This window comes from Leptopilina heterotoma, unplaced genomic scaffold, assembly GCF_015476425.1.
Source record: "Leptopilina heterotoma isolate Lh14 unplaced genomic scaffold, ASM1547642v1 Lhet_1, whole genome shotgun sequence".
Classification (NCBI taxonomy): domain Eukaryota; kingdom Metazoa; phylum Arthropoda; class Insecta; order Hymenoptera; family Figitidae; genus Leptopilina; species Leptopilina heterotoma.
Window position 1 is genome coordinate 936,420 of NW_025110812.1, and position 25,748 is coordinate 962,167.

At 29.9% G+C, this 25,748-nt stretch overlaps 1 protein-coding gene across 2 annotated transcripts in view; it reads left to right on the forward strand.

Moving 5' to 3' along the window:
- Positions 1-25,247, forward strand: part of LOC122497567 — a 422,553-nt gene extending 397,306 nt beyond the window's left edge. The window contains exons 4-7 of one of the 2 annotated variants that reach the window (XM_043604773.1): positions 4,018-4,219; positions 18,941-19,058; positions 22,495-22,866; positions 23,856-25,247. In XM_043604773.1, coding sequence (XP_043460708.1) covers positions 4,018-4,219; positions 18,941-19,058; positions 22,495-22,866; positions 23,856-24,439 — 1,276 coding nt within the window. In that variant the 3' untranslated portion in view covers positions 24,440-25,247. The remainder of the gene's footprint in view (positions 1-4,017; positions 4,220-18,940; positions 19,059-22,494; positions 22,867-23,855) is intronic. The other variant, XM_043604781.1, reaches the window with a different exon arrangement.
- The last annotated feature ends 501 nt before the right edge of the window (positions 25,248-25,748 follow it).

Consider the following 25,748-nt stretch of genomic DNA (forward strand, 5'->3'; position numbering starts at 1 on the left):
CAAAGGAATTAATTGCCACCGCAACGGGAATTCATAAGAAACTATATACTGAGGAAACTGGAGGAAATTCCCAGAAAAGGAAATTAACTTCCGACTAAATCGAAATTCACGACTTCGTATTTTCAAGTTTCAGGGAAACTAAATTTTGCATATCAATACACGCGCGACTAACATCGATAAATGACTCTCTCCTCTACCTCCCACCATTTTCCTTCCGCCAGAATTCAAAGTGCTGGCGCGGCCCATCAATGGACCGAAAACCAAATACATAACACACACGGGAATGAATATCGCTCTCTCACTTCCATTGTTATCTACACCTAGCAGCGATGATAATATTCCGCCGCGCCTGAATTTGCAATTATAATCCAAATCGTAGATACGATCAGTAATTAAAAATTAGTTTTATTTGTAAATACGAATAGAGAAAAATATTTTTTTTTGTAATATCCAAATTTTTTGGAATAAAAGAAAAAAAGAAGCCGCAGTAAAGGAAAAGGGAAACATTCTCACCGTATAGTATAGTGAATTTGTAATCGATTCTTGGGAAGTAATAAATCAGTGGAATCTCTTAAGCCCTCGCCTTGGCCCCAGCGGTATCTCCCATTAGTGTTCGCGAAATATTCGGAGGCGCTATTACACACCTGGTGCGCACACTTTGCCTTCAATTGCACCCAATGCGCCGATAATTTCCAGAGAGAGAGAGAGAGAGGTCTTGAATGTTCATGACCACTCCTTTGGAATGGGGGGTAACTGTGTACCAGGTGGTCTCTCCAATGATCCCCTTGGGGTACTGGTCAACATCTCCGATATATATAACATAACCTCATCCTATTGTGCCAAGCATATGCGACATACGGAATTAATTACCCCACATAATGCTTCTACCGAAAAGCCCCTTTATCCCTGACTTCTTATATTCAAGAAATGCTTCCAAAATGCACTTTATTCGAATAATTTATTTTCGTCTATGGGATTTTGGACTAGGATTTTGTGGTGGGTATTTTTCGGCACATATTGGACAATTTTGGGATTTATCGAAGTGGGTTGTATAACAGACGGAAGGAAATGGAATAGTTTCGAGAGAGAGAGAATTGTGGCGAAGGTCTACTACTGCATGGCATTTGCAGTTGCTTGCAATGGGTAGACAATGACGATGACGTAATTATGGTCCCGTTAGGGTAATATTCGCGACAGTGAGACTACAATAGTACGCGAGAGAGTGAGAGGGTCGCCATATATCACACACGAAATAGAATTACGGAACCTCGTATTACTCTCTATCTCTTGCTCTCATTATCTCTAGGCTTCGATTTCACGTCGTAGGTTGGCGAGTATTATACGAATTGTCCCCAGCACCTTGTTAATTGAATCGAATTGTTAGAGAGCATCGTTTACAATTCGCCATTCCATTTGGTAATAGCATTATTCAAATTAGGGAAAATTGCATTGTGTTCAAATTCAAAAACTTGATTTCAAAAATACGATTAGATTTTCAATTTTCAAATTCTCCAGAAATCGAAACACTTATTTAACAGGAGCTGTAACTCAAATCCTGAGATTTTGATCTCATCCAAGAAACTCTGGGGATTTCGTAGAATTTCATTTTTAGCGCAGTGGAATTTTTTCACTATTTATTTTGCGAAACTCTCCCGCGTCGCGACAATGGTAATCAAGATCCATTGTACCGAAGCGAATGGGGAATATTATTTTGGTAGTGGAAAGGGAGATCGGCGCACTACGCATAACTTAGAACTATGCACGATACAAATAGTCCAATATGTACACACACACACACAAACACACATATAAACATGGTGGAGGAAGAGGTGAAAATTCGTGATGCGGACCCCAAGGGGGAGGTTTGTCGAAACACTGTTTCAAAATTATTGCTTCAATAATGGAACGCTTTTGTTTGGTTCAATAGCGAGAGAATTGTGTATAGGGTACACTCTGATGAATCATGTTCTTTATTTTTCGAATTTTACATTCGATTTTGAATGGATTTATAATTGACATCAAAACTGATGATGATGATGATTTGACAAAAAAAAAGGATTGGATTGTTTTTTTTCGCCCTCCATTTGAGGTATAGTAAAGTAGGAGAATATCGAGCGGGCGGTGAATTTTTATAGTTCCATCATGTCGAGAGGGTCAGAACGAGAACATGACCTCGGGGTCTATTTCCCCAATCCAGATGGGTTTGCCGAACAAGGGGTTTTCTATTGGCTCTCTTCACGTTCTGGGAATTGTTTATGTTTCCAGTTTAAACAATAATCAACTCCAAGTGCGGAGCACCACATGTAATTTCTTGCCACGCGGAAATATTTGACTTTATCGTACTACCATAGTGGTTTACCAACTCGAGTGTATCAACACTAACGATGTAAATATCATTTCATGGCGAGAAATATCATATCTGGAATTAGAGTTTTAAAAATTTGTTTTCCAAAGACTACGTTTTAGGATTTGTCAAGTCATCTAGTGGAGGAAAATTAATATAAACGATAATCCTCTGTGAAATTTCAATTTGAGAAAGAAGCAAAGCAATATACTTATCGGGGAATTTAATTTCCCCAGGTTTAAGATTATCCATCTCTCTGGTGTATAGGAAATTGTCTCGTCGATTTTTTCAATCGTGCATGTGAGATGGAAAAAATGGAATGAAACCAAAACGGATATTAAAAGAAGCTAATTTCCTTGAGTCATCTTCGGGAGGTGCAATACCGCAGAATTTCTTCAATCATCCTTCACAGAATATTTCGTGATTTCGAGAATTTATCACGAATTACAATCGAAGGTTTTTTTCATTGAACAATGATTTTTCTTTAGTAAATTTTCTGGTTAGTGGTTAATAAAGGAAAGGGAAAAAAGTTTTCTCTTAGGGTGAATTAGGTAAAAGTTTGCGGGTTTTACTTCCCTTTAACCAATAGGAATGCCTTTGATCCCGGGGAATTTGTGTTTCTTGATGGAACACGTGATTCGTCAGAAGTCCATTCTCTTCATCTTGTCTTCCCCTGGTCGACAAGGGAGTTTAAGAGAAAACTTCCGATATAAACCACTCCATTCAGTATATGCTTCACTTAGAACCCTCTGTGAGGTCGAACCCTTCGGATCAAATTAGATCCGAAAGCTAATATCGACTCGAGTTTATTAGTAAATATATTTCTTGATTTTCTGCGGGAGGAAAGGAAAAAAAAACATTTTTCGTGTTTGGAATTATCAAAGGAGTTTAATGACCGAGGGATTTAAAAATTATTTTCTCACCGAGAGACAGAAACAAGACGTGGTGGGGTCAGAGGTGAGGTGCCGACAGACTGCAAGTTAGTTCGAGTAACAACCTGTCCGGCGAAGAGGCTGGAAACGTCCTATGAAACTGGCGGTAACGATCTTCAAAGGCGCCTTTGGTGTATATACCTTTCGAGATGCTGACTACACAACCTTCACGGAAGAACACGTCCGCGACTTTCGCGTTTGTCGACTCGTCTCCTTTCTCTCTCTCTCTCTCCCAGGCATGCCACTGAGAAACTTGCGAACACATTGTTAACGAGCCCTTGGAGACTCTACACACATCCTTTGACGTGAGACATTAACGTTCATCCAAGTGCCACCGACTTTCAGTCCATTCGATAAAAAAGCCATCAACGATTCTTTATTTCCCCCCCTCGCTCCAAAAATTCCCAGAAAGGTCTATTCTTGATGGTCTATCTTCTTCATGACATGAAACAGTTGTTACGAAATTTGAATAATCCGGAAAATTTCCCCAACAAATCCCTCTGTAATCTGACCACGGTAAAGGTTTAGATGTCGAAGGGTGAAGAGGCGAGAAGGCAAGGGTTGAAAATCCAGGATCTTAACATGTTGTCAGGCTTTCGAAACCCTCCATTTAAACAGAAACTCTAGATGTTAATTAGTAACTAAAACAACCCTAAGTGATATTACTTAAATCTTATTTTTTAATTACGATTATAATTTGTATTTTTCGATTCTAATGGAGATATTTTCTTTTTGTTGCAGGCACAAGAGAAAAGTGCAGAATCTGTTACCATGCAAGAGTGCGGCGGCCGCTGCGGCACGCGGAAGACTTCCCGATGGTGGTGGTCATCCAGGCACGGGACATTTGGGGAGCGCTGTTCTCTATGAGGACCTACCAGACACCGTGCCACATTCGCAGTTACACAATCATCATCATCATCATCCAAGTCAGCCAACGATCGAGGTACGAGCCACAAATCTCGATCACCGACAGCAACAACAACATCTACAACCACCACAACTACCACTACTACCTCCACGACTACCGCCTCGCGCACCTGCGCCTCACCATCTCGACTATCTCGACTATCGAGATCCGAGATCAATTCTCCGAGTCGCCGATAAACCCTCGAGAGCGGTTCTCGGCGGTTATCGAACACCGCGCGCCCTCCTCGCCAAGTCCCAAGGAGTCCCCCTGTCCATAGCCTCCCAATCATCCACATTAGCCTCATCGTCCCTTGAAAATAATCTCCTCCTCACAAGTCAAAATGCCCTAATCACCACTGATCCAAGTGCATTGACCACACTCCTAACAGATCCAAATATCTATCTTAATATCCAAGAACAACAAACGGTGAGGAGTTCCGAAATTCCCATTACCCCAACTCATAGGCCCCGTTTGCAGACTCCAACAACAGCGTCACCGGTTCATAGGTTACGTCGTCCGTCCGTCGATTCCGAAGGCTATTCGTTCATAGACTTTAGACAATCGGACAACAATGATTTTAGACGACATCCAATTCGTGCGAATAGAGCCCTTCAGAGACTCGTCTCCACATCGCGATCGAATTCCGTCGATTCGGAGGGTTACTCAATTATTGGCGTGGGCAATCGACGGGGTCCTGGCGCAGCGAGGCGAATCACAACCGACGGCACTGACGAGGAGGTCTGCCCCCTTTGCACAATGCAACAAATTCACGACCTCCTCAGTAAACCCGAGGACATTTATCTCGATATTAGGGACACGTGACCCAGAAACAGAAAACTCCTAGGTTTCTCATTGTCAGTGGCGGATTTCGATTCACAGCTCACTTGTAATTAAATTACTTTCCCAAGTACAAATACAAACTCATGGAGTCATATTCCGTCGAATCGTAGGAGTCAAACTCATCTATGGATGAGATTCCTAAAAGATCTTCAATTCCTTAATTAGTTTCTATTTTCAATGTTCTAATTAGCTTATTCCGTTCTCGACCTCCTTGAAGATCAATACAATAGGAGACTAATTTGACAGCCCAGTTAATTAATCGTAACCTCCATTTGTCAATGACACGCTTTATCAATAAATCATATCCTGAACTGAAACAATTAGAGGGGTTGGTAAAAGAAAATATTGACAAGGGTTCTGTGATAACTTTCCCAGGGACAAAAGCAATTTCATTGAAGGGTAATGTTACCGGTAATTTTACCAGCCAATCGGATAATCCATGGCGACTGTTCGGCAAACCCTGCTTCTCAAAATTGACCGAAAATTGAAAATACCGACAAACTGTTTTCTCTTCCCCTTCGAAAAAAAAAAATAAGGTCTCTGAATGTCAATTACCAAAAGCGGTAATTTTGGTAAATTCTTCAAAGAATCGAGAAGGGGAAGAGAAGCAGGGAAGGATAAAGTAAATTTGACCTAAAGAGGGGAAAATTGTGATATATTTTCCGCCATCTTGAAATGTGAGACTTAAGGGTGGAAACGTGAAATTGTAGAGCCTACAATTCGGGACGAGGGACCTAAGAATGTAAACCTCTACGATTTACGATTAGAGGTTAGAAAAGGTTTATGATTACAAGGTATATGGCCTCTTGCAAAGTATGAAAAGAATTTTAGTAAAAAAAGCTATTGTGCGTTGACCTTTAGTTTCAGTGGAAATTAAGGCTAATTTTCACTAAAACTCAAGGTCAACACACAATACCTATTTTTGTTGGTTATGTAACCTTTTGCAAAGTGTGAAAAACTTTTAGTGAAAATTAGGTCTAAGTCTCCACTTAGGCCTAGTTTTCAATAAAACTAAAGGCCAGCTCACAATAGCTTTTTTTTGTTGTTTATACCTTCTTTCAAAGTTCGAAAAAGTTTTTAGTAAAAATTAGGTACTAAAACTAAAGGCCAACGCACAATATCGAGAAGCAGAGTTGGGTAGTAAATTCAAAAAAATTTTCCTCACTTCTCAACACAACCTTTGTCAAAATAAAAATCAGTTCCTATTTTGTAAAGTCAACTTAGTCTCCAATTGTAATATTTCAAAAAGAATAATTCTATAAAAATTAGTTTCAGAAAATTTTTTTCTTTTCAAACACAAAATTTAAAAATTGAATCAGCTCTGACACTGAGATCCCTTTATTATCCCAGGCGAATAGCGAATTAGAACTCAGATTGCAGTTTCTATAGCTGATAGTTTTGGAGCCAAGTGGGAATTTTTCTTTTTTTTTTTTTTTTGTTGCTGATTGCTGATTGTATCTCCAACCTGAGGAGTTGTGATTCGCCATCTCATGGGAGGAAAAAAAAATTCCATTTAAAGAAACACTTGAAATTCGTATTTGTTTGGTGAGGAAGGGGCAAAGGGGGGGGGGAGGAGGGATAATATCGTACATATCCGTGCAAAAGATCGCGGCGTTTTTACTCTCAGAACAATCTTAACATTCCCGCGACAATTCTTTTTCCCTCTCTCTCTCTCTCTCTCTAAAGGGATGAGAGGGAGAGGAAATTTCAATTTAAGTGTCCACTGAAATAGAAATCTCGAATATCTTTTGGAAAAATCTAAAGAGAAACGATTTCGATTCGGATTTCTTTTTTTTTTTCTTTTTCTTCAGTGTGAACAAAATATGTGTATGTGTGTGTATGACACTCTCACAAAAAAAAGTCGACTAGTCAGTATTTTTTCCCCCCCTCTTAATTTAATATTGCCAACGTTGAGGCAAAAATTATTTGCAAATTTAACAAAAATATAATTTCAAAGAATTTGAATTTTCGCGCCAAGAGATAATTGTAGAAAAGCGCTGTTGTTTGTAGTTGAGATTCGGCGGGAAATTCAAATTCATTGCTATTTAGGGGAAAAACCTCTTTTTCTGTGTATATTTAGAGAGAAAATTCATTGCGGAATAATTTTTGCCAAGATATATTGGTTTAAATATTTTTAAGGGGGTTTGTAAATAATCGAAAATCTGTTGTTGTAAATATCGTGTAGAAAGAACAAAAGAAAAAACTAGGAATAAGCGCGAAATGCCAAGAATTCTGGACCGTTTTCAGAACGAATAAAATTTGATTTTCGAGAATAAAGCCAAAAAATAGTATAATTATTAAATTTATGAGAAAGTAAAAGAGAGAATCTCATTAAAAACTGATATATATATTGAGAAATTTTGAAAAGTTTTTTTTTCATTTGGGAAATTTCGAAAAAGCTGAGAACGGTCCCGGTGGAAAAATTCTATGTTGTAAAAAAAAAATTCTCGACACCGCAGATTATTGTTTTCCTGAATATAGTATTATTATTTATTAAATATTGTTAAATTCTTTGTCGTTAACGACGAGGTCCAAAATAATTTTTCTTTTTTTCATTTTGTAAATAACGAATGAATGTAAATCTTCTCGAATGTCTCGTGTACAAATTTTGTTTTTTGGAGAAAGGCGAAGATTGAAAAAAAGGAAAATAAAATTACTTTGCTGAAAAAAATTTGACAAGGAGTGGTTATTAACCCGGTCCATCGATCCCATCCTAAATCCAAAATCCTAATTTTTATCGTTTTTTATATTTAAGAAACTAAATTTCTTTATAAAAAAATTAATATATATTTAAAAAAAATTTTTTTACGAAAAAAGAAAAAATTATAAAAATACATTTAATTTAAAAAAATTATTATTATTAATTATTCTTATTCTTATTATTATTATAATTATTATTATTAATATTATTATCATTGTTATTATTAATATTATTATTATTGTTTAAATTATTACTATATATTATAAAGTATCAAAAAAATTATTCTCAAATATTTTATTTTAAAGAAAAATAATAGTGATAAGAACAAAGAGTGAAAAAACAGAAGGAAAATTAAAAAAACAGAAATTTTTTCTTTTCTCTTTTTTTTGTTTGTTTCAAAATGAGGAGAAACGCCTGTGAGGAGAACAAAATATTAAAATTTACCAAAAAAAAAAAAAATGTGTAACTCGTGGACACGGAATAACCACTTCTGTGTTCAAACTTTTTCCGTGGAAAAAAAATAATTCATCCACTTTTTTCAATAGGCAACTTTAAATGGTTTCACTTAATAAATCTCGTCTGAAAAGGAAAATATCGTTTTTAGCTGCTTGAAATTTTTTTTTTTTCTGTGGAATCTTTAACTCAACAAATTCAAGAAATGAGAAAAATAGCAAGTAATTTATTTTATTTATTTAATTTTTAACTTGTAGTTAACAAAAATATTTAACAAAGTATAACAAGAAAAATATTGCGCACTAATTAACATTTTATGCTTTATTTTTGGAAACTTTCAATTTGATTGAAATTGAGCATTTTTTTCTTCTTTTAATAATTTAGTTTTTGAAGGATGGAAAAAAAAGTTTTCATTAAATAAAACTCGGTCAAAATGGAAAAAGTTGATTTTTTTTGTTGAAAAAAAATTTAATTTAGCGAATGGGAAAAAAATGTATGATTTTTTTCTTGAATTTTATTATTAAAATTGGATTTTTGCTTTATTAGTTTTTTTTTCATTTCAAATTTTTAATCCGTTGATTTTAATTAGATTTTTGTTATGTAATCTTAATTAATTTTTGACAGCATTTTTATTTCTCTTCATTTTAATTTCTTTCTTTTTGGTATAAAATATTTTCTTCTTTTTTATTCTATATTTATTTTTTTATTATTTTTTATTAATCATTTATTTAATTCTAAACAATTTTTTATTCTTAATTTCTTTTTTTTATATTTGTTAAATTTTTATAATTAATTTTTTGCGTTTCTAAAAATTGTTTAGTTTACTTTTTCTTAAAATTATTATTTTAGTTTTGAAAATTGTTTAGTTTATATTTTTATAATTTCAATTCTTATTCTATTTTTATTTTATTTTTTTAAAGAAAAATTTTTTTTTTTTTTTGTTGGTAAATTTGTATTAATAATTTAATTTTTTAAAATTATTTTATACATTTTTTAAATCTATACTAACTTTTCTCTTTGTTTTATTTTTTAATCTTTTTCCATTTGTATTCTCTTTTTTCTCATTGTATTTTTATTCAAATTTTTGGTTATTGTATTAAAAATTTTTTTATTTTTATATTTATTTATTTAATATTCCGACCGGTAAAGTAAAACTTTTTCTGTTTTTGAATTTTAAATTAAATTTTAAAGAGAATTTTTAATATTAAAAAAAATTTTCCAATTTTCAGTATTAAATAAAAAAAAAAAATTAAAAAAGTTATTTTATTTTTGTATAGAATTTAAAAATTTTAAATAATAGTTACGCCACTGATTATATAGAAAAGTCAGTGAAAGATAAAGACATAAGTGAAACTACTAGAGTGGTACAGAAAAAAATGAGGAAAAAAAAGTAAAAAAAAAAATATAAAAAATAAAAGAAATAAAAGAAAAGAAGGAAAGTGAAGGTGTGAAGGGTGAAAAGGGCAGAAACGCGTTTCCATTGTGCAACGTCATCTCTCTTTTCTTTTTTCTTTCTCTCTTTGGCTCTTGGAGCGATTGCCATCCCCCCACCCCCCTCTTTCTCTCTCTCACTCTTTTGACTCTTCGTCGAAAGATCTCTAATTTCGCAAATGGACCCAGACCAATATGCGCGAGCTACCGAAACTCGTTTCTGCCTACTTCACTTTACCAGAAAAGAAAAAAGTGGACTCTCTTTTTTTTCGTCTTTCTCTTTTCACCGTGCGAGCGTTCTTCTCCGCCCCCCCCCCTTCCGGTAACGACTGATAAAACTATTTACAAAGAAAAAGAAAAAAAAGCAAACTCCTGAAATTTCAAAACTTTTCGTTCATTCAATTGTTTTTTGTTTTTTTAAAAACATACGTGTAGGGAAGAAATTTGGCAATTAACGTTTCGGTTTGACTTGATAAATTTGAATTAACTAAATTCACTTTTAGATTATGTTAATTTTTACTAAATTTTATGGTGAAACTTATAGTCAATTTTAGTTGAATTTGACTATTTTGTCAATTATTTATTCTATTGATAATAATTAACAAATTTTTTTTTAACTTTTAACTAGTATTTTACTTTTTAGTAATTTAACTGAAAAATTAGTTTTTAATTATTAGTTACTTTTTAACCAAAAATTAGTTACTTTTAGCTGATTACCGTGATAGTTGCTTTCTTCACTAATAAAATTAGTTACTTTTCACTATTACTTTTAAAAAAATTCTCTATATACATCCAAAAATTATTTAATTCTTGCACTGTAAAAAATGTTAAATTTTTAACAAACAAATTAGGTAAATAATATTCTCTTCAGTAAATAACAATTTTTGGTAGTAAATAACAATTTTTTGTAGTAGCTAACAATTATTTTTAGTAAATAACAATTTTTTCAGTAAATAACAATTTTTTTTAGTAAATAACAATTATTTTCAACAAATAACAATTATTTTCAGAAAAGAAAAATTATTTTTAATAAATAGCAATTATTCTTTTCAGTAAATAACATTTTTTGGTAGTAAATAACAATTTTTTGTAGTAGCTAACAATTATTTTTAGTAAATAACGATTTTTTTAGTAAATAACATTTTTTTAGTAAATAACTATTTATTTAGTAAATAACAATTAGTTTCAGTAAATAACAGTTTTTTTTAGTAAATAACAATTATTTTAAAAATAACAACAAACATAATTTCTACGTCAAAATTATTTATTTCTTCTACTAAAAAATACTAATTTTTCTAATAAAAAAATTTGCACTAAAAAATTATTTACTTTTTTACTGAAAATCAAATGTTTTTTTTACAAATATTTAGTTACTTTTTACTAATAATTAATTATTTTTAATTACTGAATATTAGAATTATTTTTTTACTAAAAATTATTTTTTCTTACTATTAATTAGTTACTTTTTACCAATAAGTTATTTTAAATAATAAAAATTAGTTACTTTCTTGTAGTAAAAATTAGTTACTTTTCACAAACAATTAGTTACTTTCTACCGATTATAATTGATAATTTGTATATCAAAAATGAATTTTTATTTTATGTTTTATCAAAAAATAGTAATTAGCAATTCAAATATGGGACAAATATAGTCAAATGGCACAATTAGTAATTAGTAATCAATAATTAGTAAGTTAATTAAAGCTGATTGCCCCATTTGTTACTAATTTACTAATTATTATTTTTACTATGAACTAGTTATTTTCCTAGTCGAATTATTTTAATCTACTAAAAATTTTTTTACTAAATTTCAGTAAAATTACTAAAATATTTTTTGCTAAAATTGTAGTAAAATTACAAAAATATTTTTTAGTAAATTCTAGTCAAATTACTTAAATATTTTTTTAGTGCATTTTAGTAAAATTACTAAAATATTTTTTAGTAAATTCTAGTCAAATTACTTAAATATTTTTTTAGTGCATTTTAGTAAAATTACTATAATATTTTTGTAATAAATTTTAGTAAAATTACTAAAATATTTTTTAGTAAATTGTAGTAAAATTACTAAAATACTTTTTAGTAAATTTTAGTAAAACTAATAAAATATTTTTTACTAAAATTTGTTTTAGTAAATTTTAGTGAAGTTACTAAAATATTTTTTAGTGAATCTTAGTAAAATTACTGAAATATTTTTTAAGTAAATTTAGTAAAATTACTGAAATATTTTTTACTAAAATTTCTTTTAGTAATTTGTAGTAAAATTACTAAAATATTTTTTAGTACATTTTAGTAAAATTACTATAATATTTTTTAGTAAATTTTAGTAAAATTACTATAATATTTTTTAGTAAATTTTAGTAAAATTACTATAATTTTTAGTAATAACCTGACTTGAGGTGATCGAGAATTTGAACTCTATTATTTTTAGCAAATTTTAGTAAAATTACTAAAATACTTTTTAGTAAATTTTAGTAAAACTAATAAAATACTTTATACTAAAATTTCTTTTAGTAAATTTTAGTGATGTTAATAAAATATTTTTTAGTGAATTTTAGTAAAATTACTGAAATATTTTTTACTAACATTTCTTTTAGTAATTTGTAGTAAAATTACTAAAATATTTTTTAGTACATTTTAGTAAAATTACTATAATATTTTTTAGTAAATTTCAGTAAAATTACTATATTTTTTAGTAATAACCTGACTTGAGGTGATCGATAATTTGAACTCTATTATTTTTAGTAAATTTTAGTAAAATTACTAAAATATATTTTAGTAAATTTTTGTAAGATTACTAAAGTATTTTTTAGTAAATTTTAGTAAAACTAATAAAATATTTTTTACTAAAATTTGTTTTAGTAAATTTTAGTGAAGTTACTAAAATATTTTTTAGTGAATCTTAGTAAAATTACTGAAATATTTTTTAAGTAAATTTAGTAAAATTACTGAAATATTTTTTACTAAAATTTCTTTTAGTAATTTGTAGTAAAATTACTAAAATATTTTTTAGTACATTTTAGTAAAATTACTATAATATTTTTTAGTAAATTTTAGTAAAATTACTATAATATTTTTTAGTAAATTTTAGTAAAATTACTATAATTTTTAGTAATAACCTGACTTGAGGTGATCGATAATTTGAACTCTATTATTTTTAGTAAATTTTAGTAAAATTACTAAAATACTTTTTAGTAAATTTTAGTAAAACTAATAAAATATTTTTTACTAAAATTTCTTTTAGTAAATTTTAGTGATGTTAATAAAATATTTTTTAGTGAATGTTAGTAAAATTACTGAAATATTTTTTAAGTAAATTTAGTAAAATTACTGAAATATTTTTTACTAACATTTCTTTTAGTAATTTGTAGTAAAATTACTAAAATATTTTTTAGTACATTTTAGTAAAATTACTATAATATTTTTTTAGTAAATTTTAGTAAAATTACTTTATTTTTTAGTAATAACCTGACTTGAGGTGATCGATAATTTGAACTCTTATATTTTTAGTAAATTTTAGTAAAATTACTAAAATACTTTTTAGTAAATTTTTGTAAGATTACTAAAGTATTTTTTACTAAAATTTTCTTTTATTAAATTTTAATAGAATTACTAAAATATTATTATTAAAATTTTTGTTAGTAAATTTTAGTAAAATTACTAAAATATTTTTTATTAAACAATTTTCTACCAAAAATTAATGACTTTCTAACAATAAGCTATTATTTAAAAAAATTTACGTACCAGACAATTACAGACATTTTTTGACAATTTAAAAAACAAGAGAAAAGTAAATACATGAATATATATATATTTGTTGGAGTGGGGGAAGTGGAAGCCCTGATGGATGTTGACTGTCGTGACTGAGGTGTATGCCGGGTAAGCATTTGACAGGGGATTCGCCAGTTTAGTTGGTCTTTGTCCTGATTAGGAGGATCTCTCGCTATACACTAAATATATATATGTACGTCGTTGAAATTGAATGAGGTTGTTTGCTACGACGGAATGAGCCGACGACGACTACGACGACGACGACGACGATGATGATGATGATGATGCAAGGTGTGTGCTCGGACTTTAGGACCAACGATATGATTACCTGCAGTAACTAACAATTAACAGACAGCTGGTTTAGGTACCTAATTTGCTTTGCCTTGAAATTCTAATGTCATCACATCATCAGAGCAGAGGGTGTTTGAACTATATAAGCCATCGATTGTTGAATTGACTGCTGTGATTCGTAGTTCAACTATAAATTGACGCTGTTCAATTTAATTGGCTAATTTGTGTGATTCTATTTATTGTAGTTTAGTTTTTGCTTTTAAAAATTTTAATTTAGGTTTTGGTTAATTAAAAGTTATTTTAGTTACTCTAATTGATTTTCAGTTGCTAAACATTTATTTTTTGTTGTTAAAAATCAATTTTAGTTACTGGAAATTATTTTTAGCCACTAACAGTTATTTTTAGTTACTAAAAGTCATTTTTAGTTACTAAAAGTTATATTTACTTACTGAAAGTCATTTTTAGTTAGGTACTAAAAGACATTTTTAGTTACTAAAAGTTACTTTCAGCTACTAAAATTTAATTGTAGTTACTAAAAGTCAATTTTAGCTGCTAAATTTTATTTTTAGGTACTAAAACTAAAATCTTATTCTAAATATTATTTTTAATTACTAAAAGTCAATTTTAGCTACTATAATTTACTTTTAGTTAATAAAAGTCATATTTAGTTATTAGAAGTTATATTTAGTTACTAAAAGTCATTTTTGGTTATTTAAAGACATTTTTAGTTACTAAAAGTCATTTTTAGTTATTAAAAGACATTTTTAGTTACTAAAATTTACTTTTAGTTACTAAAAGTCATTTTTAGTTACTAGAAGTTACATGTACTTACTAAAAGTCATTTTTAGTTACTAAAAGATTTTTTAGTTACTAAAAGACACTTTAAGCTACTAGAATTTATTTCTAGTTACTAAAAGTCAATTTTAACTAGTAAATGTTATTTTCAGAAACTAAAAGTCAAATTTTATTCTAAACATTATTTTTAGTTACTAAAAGTCATTTTAAGCTACTAGAAGTTAATTCTGTTACCAAAAGTCAATTTTGCCTTCTAAATTTTATTTTTAGGTACTAAAACTAAAATTTTATTTTAGTTATTTTATTTTAGTAAATAAAATAAAAAGTAAAAGTAAATTTTAACTACTAGATTTTATTTTTATTTACTAAAAGTCATATTTAGCTACTATAAGTACTTTTTAGTTACTAAATGTCACTTTTAACTACTAAAAATTATTTTTAGTTACTAATAGTCACATATAGGTATTAAAAGTTATTTTTAATGACAAAATGTCATATTTATCTACTGTCTGAATCCTAATTAGTTAAAAATAACTAATTACTAGTAAAAATCGTGTTCGACATATTCTGCTTATTAGCAATTAGCAAAAAAAAAAATATTGGTAGTAGAAAATTACCAATTATTAGTTGCTAAAAATTACTTCTAATTACCAAAAATCATTGGTAAATTAAAACTAAAATTGGTAATTAAAAATTTGTAATTAAAAATAGTAATTAAAAATAGTAACCAATAAAAGTAACTGAAAATAGCAACTAGAAATAATAACTAAAATTAGTAACTAAAACTGGTGATTAAAAATAGTAATCAATAATAGTAACTAGAAATAGTAACAAAATACAGAAACTAACACAAAACAACTAAAAACTAACTTCCAAAAATTGTTTTTTAGTAAAAAAAAAAAACTTTCCTTTAAGTAAAAAAAAGCTTTCCTTTTATTCGAAACTAAAAAAGAAATTAATTATATTCTTTGAAATAGGGATGAATTTACATTGCAACAATATTAGACAATCAGGGAGTATTTGAAATTCACTGACATAGGGACATTACAAGATTGGACAGTTTGTTGAATGTGAGACAGGTTAGGCAGGTTAGGGACAAAAGTCATTAGCCTATGAACTTGTGGCTATTACGATCCGACTATATTGCTTCCTAGTTGCCTCAGGACTAAAAGGGGAAATCCCTTATTCAAAGCCTCAAAATCATCTGCGAACAGGGTCGTCAAAATCATCGTAACATTTTTTTTTTAATTTTAATTAAATCATCAAATTGAAAATTAAAATTTATTTATTTATTCTATCAAATAGTAAAATTTCTACTAATTAAATTGACTATGTTAAATTATCATATTGAGTTATGTCAAAAAAACTAAATTTTTTGCTAAATCAATTGAGAGATTTATTTAATTAAAAAATAACTAAAATATTATTATATTATTAACTAAAATATTTAACTATTTTTAACAACTAAAGTCATTTTTTAGTTATAAATAATTTGGGAATTATAATTTATATTTAGTGACTAAAAATAATTTTTAGTAAATAATTATAGTCAATGAAATGAAGTTTAGGATAAAATATCTTTTGTTAATGATAATTACTTTTTGTCATTACTTATAAAATTTGAATTCGAATTTGAAAAACGAAAACTTATATAGTAACAAAATTCTTATTTTTAAACTAAAACTTAATTTCATAAAAAAAAATTATTTTTATTAATTTGAAAAATTGTTAACAGTTATTAAAATAATTTTTCATTTATATTTTTAAATATATAATTAAAAAGTTTTTCCTAAACATTTTATTCTACATATATATGTGTCAAACTATATTAGTTTATGAAAATTTTTCGTTTTAAGTTCAATTTATCTTCGTTGAATTTTTTTTCATACATTTTTTTCACTATATTTATCAGGAAGTACTCGAGGCTAATTTGTATAATATGTACAATCTCGTTACTTTATCAGGGGGTGCCAATTGCCTTCTTCCAGGTCAGTTGGTATCGAGTCAAGTCTGATAAAATAATTGCTTCCTCAACTTTTCAATTGAATATGATTTAACAGTGACACTTTAAAAAAATTGATTTTAACCACAAAAATAGTATACATAAAAAATACTAACAAAAATTAAAAATGATAAAATATTTACATTTATTTAAAAAAGTAATTATTTAAAAAATAATTATTTAAAAAAAATTATTAAAAAAAATTATTTAAAAAAAATTATTTAAAAAATAGATATTTAAAAAATAACAATTTTTTAAATTTGAAAAAAAATATTTTCCAACTTGAACAAAATACAAATGAATTATTATAGTCTTTTTTCATTAAAAAAAAGTGACAAAAGTCAAAGAAAATTGAATAATATTTCAACTAGAAGCGCGTTACTCGTGAAATATAAAAATCTTTTGAAAGGATTTCTAAAAAATAAAAAAGAAGGAAGAAAAAAATAAAACTTTGCATAATTTGAAATTCTCAACTGTTTTTATAGATCGTATAATTTTTATGACTTCATCTTCAGTGCGAGGAGAGAGACAAGTAAATCCTCAAAGTAAATGAAAAAGATTACCAAGTTCGTAAAACTTTCAAAGTCCAGAGTTTATAAAATTTCTTAACCTCGAGTTGAATCTTGAGCTTAAGACATATAATGGTGTATTTATTAAAAACTGAAAGTGCTATTTTATCTTCGCATTATTATTATTATTAATAATTATATTTACATGCTTTGAATTTTTTTGAAATTTTATGTCTATAATAGAATACGAAATCATAAAATAAAAGTAGTTTTGATATTAATAACAATATGAAGAATTTTAGAGTTTGCAAATTTTAAATTCGGCTTAAATTTTATTTTTTACTTTATTACTGAATTTATTATTTTGAATTTTTCAAATTTGACTACTGGTGGTAAAAATAAAAAAATACATCTAAAATAATCCCCAAATGGTTTTTCTTTAAATTAACGAAAATGTCGCCAATGGCGGTAAAATTTAAAATATTCAAAATCTAAAATTGTCCCAAGATGGCTTTTTTAGAATTAACAAAAGTGGCGCCAATGGCGGGAAAATTTAAAACATACAAAATCTAAAATTGTCTCCAAATGTTTTTTTACAATTAAAACGAAAGTGGTGCTAATGGCGGTAAAATTCCAAATACAAAACAAAAAGAATTCATAAAAATTTGCTAAAAAAAGAAGTTTTGAAAACAAGAATTTCAAAGTAAAGTAAAGAATTTAAAGAAATCGATTAATTTAAGAGTTTAACTTTTAGTGTGGTTAGCCTGTTACCTTGAGACTGTTCTCACTAGTTCAGCTTCTCGGTGTGCTTGAGCTCCAGGGGAGTTAAAGGATCTCAAGAGTCTTTAAGGCCAGAAACGAGTTAATCGCCAAGCGGATACACGCTGAAAGCGTTAAAGCTCTCCCTGGAGGATGCATTTTACCGTAGCTTTTTTTTCCACCCCCCCCTCCTCACTCTCTTTTTACTTCCCCCACCCCTCACCCATCACTCGATGATATTTTACCCACCACGGTTTCTTGTGATCCTCTCAGTTTTCATCGTCTTATAGTTCCGTTGTAAAACAAAACACTTTTAAAATGAAAACTTTCCTTAAGAGCCCATATCAAAAAAAGGAATTTTAATTTTATTTTCACAGAATATTTTAAAATATTAGTTTATTTTCTCCTGCAAAGAAAATTTGCCAAATAAATTCACATGTAGTTTGAAAGAGTGAAAATTAATTTAAAATATTTCTTTCTAAAAGAAATCTTGAAATTAAGTAAATAATTTTTATAATTAAAAAAATTTTTTTTTCTTGTTTTAAGAGTAGAAAATTTAGAAAATTAAATTTTCTACTCTTAAAACTAAAAGGAGATAGATTTTTGTAAATAGGAATTTAAATTTTGGCGCCATTCGCCTTCTTGAGGGGAAGCCCCGTTTTGGCGCGCCTCTGGAGGGACGCTTTGGAACCTTGAGTCTCAAGTCATGGAATAATGACTAAACGTCAAATAGTTTTAAAAATAGAAAAGGGAGTTCTCAATTTTCAAGAATAGAAGAAAAAAAATTGAGAATATTTTTGAAAAAAGATTTTTATTTCTCGTCCGACTGTGTGGAAACATGTAAAGCCACTTTAGAAGGTGGCAAATCCTAGTAAACCTCCAATCTCTCGAATGAAGTATATAATACGATATAGTGTATACAACGGTAAGCTAAGAGTATACACAACGCTAAGGAGCTTTTCTTTATTCCTTATATGGTTTGTTGGCAAGTACCATAGAGATACCATCGAGACACCATAATACTACGCGTACACATTGGGACCTGTTTCCTTCGTAACGTAGAGAGGCAACATAACATTCCCACACGAACAATAGAACACACACTCACACACACACATACACACTACAAGCTTAACGATAGTAATTTATATCTCTAGCACACGTGTCGATGTTTTTATTTTCTTCTAACGAGCCCTTCGTATCCACAGATGTTGGATGTCAAAGATGGAGGAGGAGGACGTGGGGTCTTCGTCTGCAGCAGTCCTGGTCCCGATCCTTACTCTTCTCAGGACCTTTATAATCCCGTCTACGAGGAACTAAGCAATGGTGAGTCGTTACATTCTTTTTAGAAATTCAATTTTTTTTTAATTAAAGTTCTATTTTGAATTCTTCTTTTTCTTCCTTTTATTAACCTCTAAATATTTTCGTGGCGAAAAGTTTAAATAAAAAACTTAAGAGTAGAAATTGAAATTAAATATATAAAAAAAATGTTTTTTTAACAAAATGAATTATTAATTCCACTTGAAAAGAAATATTGGCTCAAGAGGAATTTTTAGATTAAGCGAAAGTGGCGCCATTGGCGGGAAAATTTAAAATATACGAAATCTAAAATTGTCCCTAGATGGTTTTTCTTAGAATTAACAAAAGTGGCGCCAATGGTGGTAAAATTTGAAATATACAAAATCTATAATTGTCCCCAGATGGTTCTTTTTAGAATTAAAACGAATTATACTAACTTGCTTTTTTCAAGAAAAAATTTGTAGTACAACCACGTTTTGAAAAAAGGAACCGTGAAAAAAAATTTCTATATTAGTAAACTTAAGGCGCTAGCACAGCTCCTACTGCCTGCCTGCAGGTTGACATGGTAACACATAGGAGTAAGAGAGTAAGAAAATTCAAATTAAATGTTTTTTCTCTCTCACTCGTATGGCGCCTGCCTGCGCAGGCAGGCAGGCAGTGAGGTGAGAGTGTACCTTTAGCGTCACTGGCAGCAAAATTAAAAATATAAAAGTTTGAAAAAATAAAAAGGGGAGAAATTTTTAGAATTAACGTAACTGTTACCACCGGCAGTAAAATTTAAAATGCAAAGCGTCGGTTCCTAATAAGGTTCTAGCAAATTTTTAGAATGAGCAAAAGTGGCGCTAATGGCGGGAAAATTAAAACCACAATGACGTTAATTAATTAATTGTTCAAGAAATATTTTTTAGACTATAAACCAAAGTGTCGCCACTGGCGGGAAAATTCAAAATTTCAATTACACTTTCAAAAATAGGTGAAAAATGAATTTATAGAATAAACGAAAATCCTACTTTCGCATAGAAAAATTTAAAATGCGAAAGGACACTTTCAATTTAGTCCAGAGAAAATATTCTAAATGAACAAAAGTTTCGCCAACTGGCGTCAAAATTTTAAATACAAAACTGCATTTCCAAGTGAAGTCCGAAAAGTAATTTTTAGAATTAGTGAAAGTGGCGCCACTGTCGGGAAAATTCAAAATTTTAACTGCACTTCCAAAAATAGTCCGAAAAGTAATTTTCAAAATTAGCAAAAGTAGCGCCTCTGGCGGGAAAATTCAAAATTTTAACTACACTTCCAAAAAAAAGGTTGGAAAAGTAATTTTTAGAATTAGCGAAAGTGACTCCACTGGCGGGAAAATTTAATCCTCAATGTAACGCTTCTAAAATTTCACCATTTTTCGAATTTTATTATTAATTATATTCATAATTTTACTCACAACTAATTAATTATATTCACTCAGGTAGAAATTATTCATCAAAATAATGAATTCGTATCTCTTACTCTAATAATTATGTATTTAATTTAAATGAAAGTTGAACATTATTATTTGATATCTTTTGAGAATTTTCATTTAGTACTCTCTCTCTCTCTCTCTCTCTCTCCCTTTCTCTCTCTACTTTAACATCCCGTGTGCCAGTTTTATTTCCTCTTATTGCTGCAAAATATTCGTTTCTATATTTATTGTAAATAAAAACTGCTCGGCAGCAATTAAATAACCATTTTGTAGAAAAATATGAAGAAAATGTTTTAGTGCAAAAAAGAAAGTTAAAAAAATATTTACCCTCTGTAGAAAAATAAATGAGAGAGAGCATTTTAATTAAAATAAATGAAACTTTACACTTTCTCAAAGTACCATCTATTTAAAATTTAAAAAAAGATATTTTAAATTGAGGTTAAAAATATTCTATTTAATAATGCTGAAAAATGTTAAAATTGAATAAAGAAAAGAGGAAATTCTAACACCTGAAAGGAATTATATTTAATATCACAATATGCTGCATTTTTCACTTTAAAAAAAAAAATGTTTTTAAAAAAATTAGAAAATTTTTTCTTTAAAAAGTTGAATAAAAAAAAATGTAGAAATTGAAAAAGAGAATGTATCTTCTAAAAGCTTAAAAGGTTTTTTTTTAAAAATGTTTTTGAAAAGGAGTAAAGATAAATTTGAAAAGATGAAAAATAAAAATTACTTTCGAGGAAAATTGTTTTGAATGGGACACAAAATTATTTTTTTTTTGAGAAAAGATTTTTTTGCTGGCAATGAAAGTAAAAAAACAAAAAAATTTGTCAACTTGCAGATGAGAGATGATGCATTTCAGGAGTGTTTGACACGATGGAATTCTCGCGTCGATTGGTCCCAAGAAACGGGGTACGAGTGTTTATCTGTCTGTCCGTCTGTTCGTGTTCGTCTGTCAGTTAAGCGTTGTTAAACTAACACGAGCTGAACTGGCTGAACTTTGTTGGCTAACACGAGCTTGCAAGCGACACCTCTTTACCATATTATCCTCCCTTTGCCCTCCCACACACCTCCTTCATCCTCTCTCACATTCTAATTACTCCCATCTCTCCCTCTCTCACTCTCCTTCTCTCTGGACCTTTTCCCCTCAACCCTCCAACTATACTTTTTTCTTTCGCTACATCTCACAAAGTGGCTTTTGCTCCATGAGATAAACGTGACATGACCTCTAACTTATTCTTCCCATTAGGAAGACAGCTAATTAATATGATGATGAGATTTTCGACATTTGACACATTTTTGTGCGTAGGGAGAATTTTTATTATTGTCTATATTCACAATAAATTAAGGCCACCTGAAAGTTGAACACTTCAATATTTACTCTTCTGCAATGAAGAATTTAGTCAATCTTTTGTAAATTATTTTTTCATCCTTTCTTCTTTTTGTAAATTAAATTTCTGTCCTTTCTTCATTGGAAAATTATTTTTCTGTCTAATTATCGCTTGGGGAACTCCCCATCATAAGTTTCCCTAAAGCCCAGTCCATAAGTCAAGTATTTGCAAATTATTTTTTTCCTCCTTTCTTCTCTTGTAAATTATATTTCTGTCCTTTCTTCTTTTGCAAATTACTTTTCTGTCCTTTCTTCATTTTTTTCAAATTGTTTAAATATATTTCAAGAAAGGAATTGTGAAATTTACTAATTACCGCTTGGGGGACTCCCCAAAATTTTCCCTAAAGCCCAGTCCATAAGGAGATAAAAGTCGTCGTCTCGCCCTCTGGAGGGACGCCATAGGAACTAATGTTATGTCTTCCTTACGCGCTTTTATCAATTAATATAAATCTCTACTATTGTAAATAATAAAACCACTAATTTTTACTTTTTCGGCAATAATCAAATTAAGACATTCTGTGAAAATTTACATATTCACAAAAAACAAAAATCGTTCATAAAAGTTATAACTATGAATATTTTTTTCTTCCCTTGTACTAATGATAATTGTTGGATTTTAGGTGATCATCCGGAGACAGATGAGGAGAGTGAATTAAATGCGAGAAATCAAATGAACAATCATCATAATAGTCATCATCATCCAAGGCGTCGATTTTCAGCCGAACGATTTACAACGGAAGACAGTAAATTTGTTCCAAGTGATGATGAATTCGCCGAAGATGAACTGTCAGTTGGTGAGCCTTCAGAAGCGAAAATGTTGACATTAAATGGACCAGCGTGGGGAACGTGTCCAGTTGGTGGCAGGTTTCCAAGGGAACGAAGGGGTAAAAGTCCAAGGAGCCTGGATAGACGTAAAAAGGATAAAAATCACGATCTAGGCGAATTCCATGAGGGAATGCTGCATCTACTTCCATACTTCCCAAGTGTTGCAGGTACAATTTTCAATTCCAATTGAGAATTATTTTTTTCATCGCCCTCTGGTGGGACGCCACCTGAACTTGATGAATTTAGTAGTAGAAACGGAAAAATGGCAAACTCAAGCTATGGTCAAAGACTCAGCCAAAGTAAACAAGCTCTGTACGATATTTTGACCATTTCCAAAATCTAGCAAACCATAGTCAAAATATGCCCATTGTTTCGCTATATTTAAGCAGTAATAGGTATTAATTTGTAGTATGGGAAACGGTAATTTGTAAAGACAAATTTAATTTCTCCCCTTTGTAATTTAATTACATAAATGTCTGCGCTTTTAAGGAGTAGAAAAGAGTTTCTCTGAAAGATCAAGTAGCGAATGTTGAAATCAATAATTGGCTACCGTGAGTACCAATATTCTTTTCTATTCTATTTCCTTTGGAAAATCATGGACCGTACTTTTTCTGATCTTTCCTCTCGAAAGATGCTTCTAAGAGAACATGTATGGTTGAGTGACCTCGTTAGAGGGATAGTTTTGTCTGTATGGACCCTCGAGCTTTGAAATTCAATTACTTCCGGAGTCTCGCAGGTCAAGAATATTTCTTGAAACTATCGATTTTATACTTTTTGTCATTTAGTGTGCCAATGAATTTCCAATATTTATTTTTGCAGACAATTATTTCTTTGGAGAGAATATTACCAAAATTCATTTCATTATGCCTTTTACTTTACGAGGGGAAAATTTAAAGTTATAATTGTAGGGGGATAAAAAAAATAAACTTTTTGTGGTTGTTAAAAATTCTGATTGGGGTCCTATTGGGAATGATCTCTTTAGAGTATAACAAACCATCAGTTCTTGAATAATTCTAGTATCTTCCGTATTAGAACAGCTTTTGCTGCTAATATCCATTGGAATAAGTAAAATCCCCCAAAGACCAAACCAATTTATCAAAAAATTCTCCTATTTAGCAGCACACCTCGAATTTTAAAAAAACGTTTACCTTTCCAGGTGTCGCGGGAGTGCGAACGAGCAACAACAGTCAACGTCAACAGTCCGTCCCGTCGGTGGCTCACAGGTTGCCTTACTTTGTGCCACCAATGCCTGCAGCTCAAACACTGAGAGTTAAGGAGAATCCTTACGAGACTGTTCCAGTATTGGGTCCATTGCAGCATTATTCAAGTCAGGGAAGAAGCAATAAAGACAAATCGTGGAAGGTCAATGATAAATACAAATATTCCCAATATGGCACCGATTATTTTGGTCTTCAAACGCAGGAGAATGCACCTGTCTATACACAAGTGTCCGAGTACACTGACACATATTCACAGCCCACCGATAGGCTCTACAACGAAGACAAGTACTCACAACCCGTCTATTATACACCGAGGGATCCCGATCAGGTCTCATCAGGAAGACTTTATCAGGGTCAACCGGACTCGAGTTTTGGTAGTGACAGTGGTTATAGTCATCATACGTCAGGAACGACTGGCACCACTGGAACACGTGGCAGTACCTCAAAAACAAATCATCGTAAAGATAAACACAGAAACTCCCATCATTCTCATCATTCCGCGGATTATATCGTCTCTTAAGATTCATTTTGTGTGAAATGGATGACTGTACAGCTTTTCTTTTGGGTACGGAATTTATATTCTAAATTTTAACGGGGTAGGGGGGGGTTAAACACTGCCGTGTCGAGTTCTTTAATTTTCAGAAATTTTTTCCCATCAAGAACATCATTCCTTTCAGTTTTTCACCTTTTCTTCTTCTCCTTTTCAAAGGAAGGGACAAACAAAATGGCGAATGTTTGGCCTTCGGCCTCGTGAACTTTCGTAACTGTTCGTCCAGTCTCGTGAAAATTCGCCATTCTTATAAACTTTCATACAAAATTTCAGCTCAAATGATAAATAATACGAACCTACTATTTTTTTTTTACAAAAAAACAACTTTTAAGGTACTTCCACAATAGCATTTTTTTATCAATACATACAGGGTTGGGTCGTGAGATAAAGCGTCACTACGCGGTATTTCACTAACCCAACACTGCAATTCAAGTATTTTGATGCACCGCGAGATGGCATTGTTTTCAGAAGTAAAATCTATCCATATTATTTAGTTCTTACCCCTTTTTCTTTTATTTTTATTTAAAATCAATGAATTCTCCAATCAAAAAGCGAAAAAAAATAAACAGTATTTAGTCAATTATAAACCATATATAAAAGTTAAAAATAGTTTTGAATCGAATAATTCTTACAAGACTAGAGTTTTTTGATGAAAAACTTTTTTCCGCTTTTCTTTGTGTGGCAGAAAATAATTATCGGAAATGTATTATAACAGTTAAGCCCTGAATGAATTCTTTTTATTCTATTTACCTTTCATTCTTTCTTTCTCTTTTAATGTATGTCATTTTTTTAGAATATTATACCCATTTCCGTTTTATAATAAAAAAAAACATATCATAAAACGTGAAATTTTAATTTTTTATATAAAAAACTTTCTTTCTTGTTTATTAACTTTTTTTTCTGAATTTAGAAAGCTTTTAAAAGATTTATTTTCAGGGAGAATAGTAAAGAAATATTCGAACCAAAGCTCGCTAATTTCTAATCCTTTATTGAAAGTTTGTTATTTAAATTTTCTTTGACAAGTTTTCGTAGTTTATAAAATTTAATCACAAAAGTTTGAAAGAAAATTCTAAATGGAAAAAATTTCTAGTCAAATATTCTTAATGAAAAGAAAAAGAACTCGATACATTTTTCTTGGAGTCACTTTTTGAAAAAAAAAGTGATTCATTGTGGGCAATAATAATTCTAAGTGCGTCACTCGTAAAAATACGACGTTTCTGAGAATAAAAAAATTTTATCGTGATCGGAAAAAAAGTGATCTTTAATTTAAATATTTTCT